The sequence below is a fragment of the Bison bison genome, unplaced genomic scaffold (assembly GCF_000754665.1).
Source record: "Bison bison bison isolate TAMUID 2011002044 unplaced genomic scaffold, Bison_UMD1.0 scf7180017864516, whole genome shotgun sequence".
Taxonomy (NCBI): domain Eukaryota; kingdom Metazoa; phylum Chordata; class Mammalia; order Artiodactyla; family Bovidae; genus Bison; species Bison bison.
In genome coordinates this window covers 9,938,289-9,947,601 of record NW_011495069.1, presented here as the reverse complement: position 1 = coordinate 9,947,601, position 9,313 = coordinate 9,938,289, and the positions used below count along the sequence as shown (strand labels likewise).

The 9,313-nt window shown below is 43.1% G+C and overlaps 1 protein-coding gene across 1 annotated transcript in view; it reads right to left on the bottom strand.

The window, feature by feature from the left end:
* The window catches only part of STX12 (syntaxin 12), a 36,115-nt gene extending 27,359 nt beyond the window's left edge, over window positions 1-8,756 (bottom strand). Inside the window, exon 1 of the mRNA XM_010830146.1 lies at window positions 8,507-8,756. Coding sequence (XP_010828448.1) covers window positions 8,507-8,624 — 118 coding nt within the window. The 5' untranslated portion in view covers window positions 8,625-8,756. The remainder of the gene's footprint in view (window positions 1-8,506) is intronic.
* Window positions 8,757-9,313: the final 557 nt, after the last annotated feature.

The following is a 9,313-nucleotide window of genomic DNA, read 5'->3' as shown; positions in this document are numbered from 1 at the left end:
ACAGTGTCAGACTTTATTTTTTGGGGGCTCCAAAATCACTGCAGATGGTGACTGCAGCCATGAAATTAAAAGACGCTTACTCCTTGGAAGGAAAGTTATGACCAACCTAGATAGCATATTCAAAAGCAGAGACATTACTTTGCCAACAAAGGTCCATCTAGTCAAGGCTATGGTTTTTCCTGTGGTCATGTATGGATGTGAGAGTTGGACTGTGAAGAAGGCTGAGCACCGAAGAATTGATGCTTTTGAACTGTGGTGTTGGAGAAGACTCTTGAGAGTCCCTTGGACTGCAAGGAGATGCAACCGGTACATTCTGAGGGAGATCAGCCCTGGGATTTCTTTGGAGGGAATGATGCTGAAGCTGAAACTCCAGTACTTTGGCCACCTCATGCGAGGAGCTGACTCATTGGAAAAGACTCTGATGCTGGAAGAGATTGAGGGCAGGAGGAAAAGGGGACGCCAGAGGATGAGATGGCTGGATGGCATCACTGACTCAATGGACTTGAGTCTGAGTGAACTCCGGGAGTTTGTGATGGACAGGGAGGCCTGGCGTGCTGCGATTCATGGGGTCGCAAAGAGTCAGACACAACTGAGCGACCGAACTGAACTGAACTGAGACTCTCTCACAGGCAGACTACATTTCCTCCTTTAGAGGAAATACACAGAATGTAGTGACTTAGGACAGGCTTCCATTTGCCAGTGTTGCACTTTGCCCCACCCTGCTTATCTGACAGCTCCCTAACTTAACAGCTCTGTCCTCCAGATAGGCTGATGCCCTTGCTCCAACCCGCTCCCTTCCCTAAGGCCCTGCCACCTTTGGGAAGGTTCCTGCATATTTACCGGAGTCCAGCAGAGTGCCAGCACCCAGGGAGCAGGAAGCAATTGCTGATTAATTCAGTTAGCCTCAGTTTTGAGACTTCCCTGGTAGCTCAGACGGTAAAGCATCTGCCTACAATGCAGGAGACCCAGGTTTGATCCCTGGGTGGGGAAGATCCTCTGAAGAAGGAAATGGCAACTCACTGCAGTACTCTTGCCTGGAAAATCCCATGGGAGGAGCCTGGTAGGCTACAGTCCATGGGGTCGCAAAGAGTCGGACACAACTGAACAACTTTACTTCCTCAGTTTTATGTCATGCCACTTTCAAGGCAGCAGATATGAACGAACATGAGCTAGGAATAATGAGACCTAAATTCTAAAGCCAAACAGGACCACTAACTACATGTACGGCACCAGATAAATCATTTCATGTTGCTGGGTCTCTTTCACCAATTGTATATGATATTCAGGTTTAACTAACACATATTGAGTACTTTTTGTCTGTCACAGTACTTACTATTTGTGTGGGTGGGGTTTTTTTCCTCATTCAATTACTATGACTACATAAGGACTAAATGACCCTTAAGTACTCCCACCACTGCTCAATGATAAAAGTCAACAATAATGAAGAAGCTCTAGTCCCAGAATGATGCTGTGTAACCAAGCAGTTTTTTTGCAAGATTGAGTTTGGCTGAGAGAGACTCTGCCTCTCTGTACAAATGGGACTGGACTGACTATACACCTCTGGAGAGGAGGGACCACATTCTACTCATTTTTGTATTTGCATAACCACACATGCATACACACTCCTCCAGAAAATAATTGGTTACAGGGTGACACATAGAGGTAAATGTTACTAGTATGGCAGTTCAAGGAAACAGATCTCATCTTATTGACTGTCTTTACATAGAGCATTCTCTTTAGAAACTCTAGAGATTTCAAAATTTCAAGTTGTTAATCACCAATCAAAATGTATTAAGTGCCCTAGACAGCAAAGGGGATTTTACAGACTATGGGGGAAAAGTCAATTTAAAATCAGCTGTTCTTGGTTTAAACTCAGCTGAGAACTTTTTTTACCTAGTCTTTTCTGACTTCTTTTGTTTGCTGAGATACATAAATTGGGATGGGGGGATTGGGTGGAGGGAGGAGGACTTTATAGCGTCACTTGTTAGCTAAACACCAGAATGAATCCAAGCTTTCATTAATTCTATTCAAATTCCTGAATACTGATATTTTCCTAAAAGTTTCCAGCAAGATGCCCCAAAACTCAAATGATAAGGACAGTAATGTCTTTGTTTACTGGAAGTAGAATTCTTTGTATAATGCCCTCCATAACCACCAACATCAGAGTTTATTTGAAAATCGTGACTCAATGACCCATCTGTTTCACAACCAAGAACTGTATCACTTGAGACTTCCCTGATGGTCGAGTGGTTAAAACCACCTGCCATTGCAGGGGACATGGGTTTGATCCCTAGTCCAGGACGATCCCACATGGTGGGGAACAACTCAGCCTGTGTGCCACAACTATTGAGCCTGAGAGCCTAGAACCTGTGCTCTACAGCAAGAGGAGCCACCGCAACGAGAAGCCCACACACCACAACCAGAGAATAGCCCCCACTCCCTACAACTAGAGAAAGCTCAGGGCAGCAAGGAAGACTGAGCCCAGCTACAAAAGTAAACAAATAACTCTTTTTAAAAAAAGAAAAGAACTGTATCCCTTAAACCTAAAGCACAAAAAGAAACAGTTACATACACACTTATTTTTCCCTTGAATGCACTTAAGATGTTAAAAAGTAAAGTGATACTTTTTGGAATAATTTTTATCAAAATGGGTTAAATCTAGAAGAGTTTTCTGGTCAGCTTAGTTAATGAGAAAACTCCTTTTCTAAGCATTCTAGTAAATGAAAGTTTTACTTTTAGACTGATTTGTTACATTTTGGATGAAAATCACTGGGTATCTATCCTCTATGAAATGCTACATAATCTGGAAACCAGATGACTAGGCCAAATGTAAGGACAAGTTCTTCAGTTCTGTGTAAGCAATTTTGTTATTTTTAAAACTAGGCCTCAATTTCTCCTATCACTGACCTCTCATGTTTAAAAGCATGTCCTGGCTAAAACTTTTATAAGACTACAAAGCAAACCAATTTATTGCACATTACAGCTAACATCCACACTAGGAACTGCTCTAAACTGAACACTCTTCGTGGACTTTTAGCTGAGATCAGCTTTTAGCAGAATCTGAATCTCCAAATGAACCTTAGTTCATATCAAAGTCTAGACACACTGAAAGCAACTACCATAAAGGTAAACAAGCAAACATATATTCAAGGAAAGAATCGTATTTACATAAAATGAGAACATGATAGCTTATGTTACGACATAAGTCATGACAATGAAGTCATCTCAGCGTCTTACTCTGAAAATTAGGTTTGCATCGTTTTTGCAAAGCTATCATGAAAATGACCTGACTTTTTAGCCACTATGATAGGAAAGCTCTAAACTAAACTGAACACAAACACTGAATATCAAAGGTATAATCTTCTATTTACCACACCCATGACAGAACACACAACGGGTTAAGAACATAGACTCTGAATTGAGACTGCCTGTGTGTTATTCCCAGTTCCACAATTCCTAGTAAAAGGCTCCACTCCTTTGTGCCTCAGTTTCCTCACCTAAAAAATGGGAATAACAAGAGAATCCTCGTGTGGCTGCTGTGAGGCTGACATTAAGACAATATGAAGCTAAATTCAGAACAGTGTCTGGCACTTAAAAGAACTCAATCAAGCATAGCTATTATTATCAAACTCGAGACCAAGAAAAATGTACTTAGCGATGATAAAAATCAATTAAGTACATACTGAATGCCAACTATTAACACATATCCACTGCAGTGCCAGGCCCTGTAGTTAAGAGAGAGCTGTCCAATGCACGGTTGCTATCCCCACAACACTAACAGTGATCTCTCAGTTGGAATAACAAGGTCAAAAAGCATGCATTAATTACAGAATACACAATAAAGTAAGTGCTAAGCTTGCGAATTCAGAAAGAAAAACAAAATGACAGTTAACATTTCTTAAACAATGCTGCAGGCCTGCTTCAAGCACTTTACATAAATTTCCTCATTTAATTCTCATGATCCTATGAAGTAAAGACTGTTATTAACTCCATCTTACAGATGAGGAAACTGAAACGGAGAAGTACAGCAATATGCTTACACAGCTAGTCAGAAGCAGATCCAGGACTCAAACCCAGACCGTCTGACTCCTGAGCCCGCTCACTTAACTACTAAACTATGGTGGAGCAGGGGACTCAACCAATGCTATTCCGGCCGGGCACTATACTAGGCACTTTCAAAGAACGCATTTTACCAATAGCATTCATTTTACAGATGGGGTAACAGACAGAAAGGGGAACTGCTCCAGGCTAACGGGACAACATAGAGGAGCAAGAACTCTGTCACAGATCTGCTGAGCCTAACTCCCGGGCTCCTGTTGACTTCATTCTTTGAAAAGCAAGGGAAAGCTTAGTTACAAGGAGCAAGATTTAAGCACAACTCAAAGGATTTGTATAATTTAGGTGGTTTGCGAGGTAGGGAACGATTGAAGAAAGGAGGAATAGAATGAGCAAAAACTTGCTGCAGAAATCAATGTTTAGGGATGTTAAGAAAAATAGCCTGCCTGGAGCAAAGGGTGACGAATAGGAGAAAATATGGCTAATTTGGATTAAGATGACAAAGACAATGGAAGCAAAGCGGAATGCTAAGACCTGATGCAGCAACAACAGCCAGGCACTGTAGGCTCTTGAGGAGGTAAGAGGGATTTTAGACATACTGCTGATAGCATTATTGGGGTGAACTAGAAAGGAAACAGAAACACTGAGACTATGCTGCTGGATACAGATGATGAGATCATGAAGACTTCACAAAGTGGGCAACAAAATAAACAGCAAAGGCAAACAATTTTAAAAGAACAGCCCACAGGATTTCACACAACAGTCAATTTTAAAAGTTTAGCTGCTTTTAAGTTTTTAGTAAACAAAATCATATCAATAAATTAGCAACATTAAAGAACAGACATGCTGTTCTTTAATCTCTTCAGAGATAACTTGGAGCCTGTTAGGTTATTGCCCTCTATCTGCCCAGACCCTTCATTTCACAACAGGCGGAGTCAAACATTTTTCTTCTGTTGCCCACACATACTGATAACAACCGTTTGTGCCAGGCAGTCAACCTTAGCTGTACCTGTAACAACCCACACAGTGGCCTGCCGTATTTCAGCCTGAAAGGCTCAGCAATTCCAAACCCACAAATGCAGCTGAAAAGTTGAGAAAAAAGAATAAGCTATTCTCTCATATTTTCAATAAATACAGGTCCTTGCAGGACTATATGGACGTGGGCATATGTCTGAAGCAGGGGGTGGAGGGGGGTGGGTGTCACATCCATACTGTATACTTAGGTACACTGGCCAAGTTTGGGGAATGGGTGCCAGCCTGGTAAATGGGTAGAGACAATGTCACCCTACCCATTTCCAACTCCCAGAGCCTCACTAAACAATCCCAAAGGGAAAATTCCAACTCACACTGCCTAGGGTCATAAGATGTGGTAGGAACCACATAGCACAAGATAAATGAGGCAGGGAGAGTTTCAAGATGGTGGAAAAAATCTCATTCATTCAAATCTACTAAATACAATTTACTGAGCCTCAAGACCCTAAATAGTATGATCCCTGGCTATCTCCACGGCCTCTTTTCCTACTATGCTTCCTTCTCTAACTGCAGTCCAGACACATTAGTCTCCCTGCCATTCTTGGAGGCACTGAGGTCTTTGCTCTTGCAGTTTCCTCTGCCTAGAATGCCTTCCCTCAGCTACTCACATGGCTCCCTCATTTCATTCAGGGGTCTACTCAGAGAGGTCCTCCTTGACCATCTGATGTAAGAACAAATAGCACTTCTTTCTCTGGTTACTTTGTGTCTCCTTATCCTGCTTTATTTTTCCTTCATAGCACTTACTATTTCTCAACATTAGTTATATATGTGTATGTATGCCTATGTATGTATATACACACATTCATACACACATATATACACACACACACACTATCAGGGCAGGGTTTTGTCTATCTTGCTCATCACTCCATCCCCTGTGCATAGCAGGTGCTCAAAGAATATTTGTTGAACAGCGAATAAGTGAATCTATCATATGGGTAGATCTTAGGTAAGTACTAGAAATATAAAGATGAATAAGTCATGTCTCATTTCTTCGAAGGAACTAACAATCTAGCAGGAGAGGTAGACCAACCACAAGAGGAGAAAGTTTCACAGCTCAGGCATTCCCCATAGCTTCCTATGAAGAGTAAAAAAAAAAGTCACTTCTAACCTGCTGAAGTGTTAGCTGCTACAAAACTGTAATATTAATTAAAAATTATAAAAAGGCTAAATGTTGGTCATAAGAGACAGATCTGGTTTCAAGTTTCTTATCCTGTTTCCTAACCCATAAAAAGAAATAATACTGGTAATTACTTCAAAGGGTTGTTACAAAATCAACACTTACATCGCTGTAAAGCACGTACATCGCCTGGCACACAGTAAGCACCAAAAATGTTAGCTATTAATGTTATTAATGGCTGAATCCAACTATTACTTGAGCCTGATGCCTAACCAAGAGCTATATCTTATGAACTCTATCACCAAAGACACCTCTCCTATCCTTTCTTTCTTTTCATTTTCAGTTCCTAACTGGTGTCTCTGATTCCAGTCTCTCCCTTCCAACTCGATTTACACATTTCTACAGAATTAAATCCAAACCCATTACGTTAGCAATTAAAGCTCTTCATATCTAGGTCCCAGCTTAACCTTTCCAAGCCTACTTTGCACTCCATTCTAGAATCCACCACACTAGCCAAATTAAACCACTCTACTTTTTTATACACAGCACATGCTTTCCCCCTACCATGCCTTGTTCATTTAATTCCCTCCTTAAATGCCCTTCTCTTATTTACTGTAAAAAGTTCAAATCCTTTCCACCATCTTTCCAGCCAGACCTAACTCAAATGCCATAATGCCTTCCCTGGTCCCTCCCAAGTGAAAAAGATGTCTCTCCTGACTACCTATAATTTTATTATATCTCTTCTATAGCACCAAATCCTTTCAGTTGCTATGTGTGCCAAAGGCTCCCTGCCAGTTCTTATACACAGTACACGCATGATACTCAAATGCATACAAAATGAACATTTCACACATAGACATTAAAATTAGAATTGGTCTCAACAATAAATTTTTGGCTTTGAATCAGAATTTTCTGATCTAGCCTGTGTTACAGCTCCCTCACAAAAGGAAACTGGAACACAAAGTACTATACTTCTGAACCAATGGTCATATATTTTTAAAATATTTTTTGGCTGCACCATGCAGCATATGGGATCTTAGTTCCCCAACCACAGTTTGAACCTGCGCCCCATGCAGTGGAAGCATGAAGTCTTAACTTCCCTGGACCACCAGGAAAATCCCACCAGTGGTCATGTAAATTTTTGTTTCGGATTTCACAGATCACATAGTCTTCTTTCCACTCTCAAGGCGCCAAGACTCAAATGATTTCCATCAGAAACTTTCCCTCTCTCAAATTCTACATTACATATTAAATTTAAAAGCTAAGTGGTATTTTTCTTTAAATATAAACATAATTGTGATTCAGGACCAACTAGTTCTACCTATTAACAAGGCACAGCCAAGCTCACAAAAACACAATAATAAACAACAAGGATGATGATACCATTCCTTCCAAGTAGTTGCTGCTGCTGCTGACCTCCTGTTTATAAGGCTCTAAGATGATCTTCAGGCACAAGATTTAACTCATTCATCTACAGTCTCATTTAGACCCTAACAGTGGGGAGGCAGTTTTAAGACAAGCAATGACATTCTGAAATCCACCACCAATTCTACCATGTCTTACTTGCTATGTGATTGTGGCCATGTCCCTGAGCTTCTCTGTGTATCATGCTTGTTCAAAAGAGTAACTAGATGGGGAAGGAAAACAAAAGACTCATCAGCTTGAAATCCAAAAACACGCAAATCTTCTGCTACAAAAGACAAAATACTGTAAACTGAAGTGTCTTTGGTGAATTCTCTTTATTAAAGTAGAAGTCATCTGACCCCTTGAATACAAGTCATTGTAACCGACTTTCAAACGTTACAGGAAGAACTGTATTAAAGTCACCAAAACACATGCATTCTCCACTCTGCTTAATTGAAAGCAGCTGACTTTCAAGAAGCCAGAAGCTGAGCAGAATGTAAAGTCTAAACCAGTAAACAACTCCCGATCCAAACTGGTCAAAGAGAAGTGGGTGGAGGGAAGCAGATGACAGGAAAAACTCGGCTGACCGCTGCATCAGGTTGACTCACTCACTGCTCTGGAGCAGACAAACACACCCTCCCACCCTGGGGCTGTCAGGACTGCTGTCTTAGCCCCAAAACACCTTAAGGGCAGAACTCCTGAGAAGAAACTCGAGCTTCAGTTGAGGCGCCGGACCCTCAGGGTGCCTGGGCCTGGCAGATTCGCGGATGGCAGGCCACCGTATCCAGAGCGGAGCGCCCGAGACGGCCTCAGGTGTGGCTTTGGGCTCCGCCGTCCCGGCAGCCTCGTCAGGACGGCCCCCGCCCCCCCAGCCGCCGCGGTACCCCCGCTCACTGGCTTGGCTGATCCGCTGGATGTTGCCGCTGCATGTCTGGATGATGCTGTTGAAGTCCCGGAGCGGGGGCCCCGAGCCCCCCGGGTTCCGGTACATGTCTAAGGGACCGTAGGACATGACGAGGAGCAGACAGCGACTAGCCCTGCACCGCGCTCCTACCGAAACAGCCGCCAGACCCGACCCGCAGGCTGACAGGGAAACCGGGAAGAGAAAGGGCGGGGACGGGATGAAGCTGCGTGCGCACTAGCCCCGCCCCCTCGCGGCGCGCTCGCGACAGCTCCGGCTCGACCCGCCCCGCATTTGCGCAGGCGCTGCCGGACCTGGCGGCTGAAAGGTAGCTTAGAGACGCGACGCCCTGGAGTTTGCGGGGCGGAGCGATGACGTCATGCCGTTGGGACTCGGATGGGAGAGTCTGGGGTGGCGGTGTTGTTTATTGTCATGGCACGGCGACAGAAGGCAAGAATTTTTCAATTAGCATAAAATTGTACCAGATGATCTCAGCCCTAACATCCTATCCTGTTCTATTCTGAGAACTCAGGCCCAAATATGGAGAATTCGACAACCTTGAAACCCAGATCCGTAACCAAACTCCTGAGATTCCTCACTCTTTTCATCCCCTAGGGCTTTGGGAGGATTTTTGAAGCACTTTTATGGTTTACAAATCACTTTCATTTCTCTCTCCACCCCTCTTCTAGTCTGCGTGCTTAGTCGCTCAGTCGTGTTCGACTCTTTGCAACCCTATGGGCTGTAGCCCGCCAGGTTCCTCTGTCTATGGAAGTTTCCAGGCAAGAATATTGGAGTGGGTT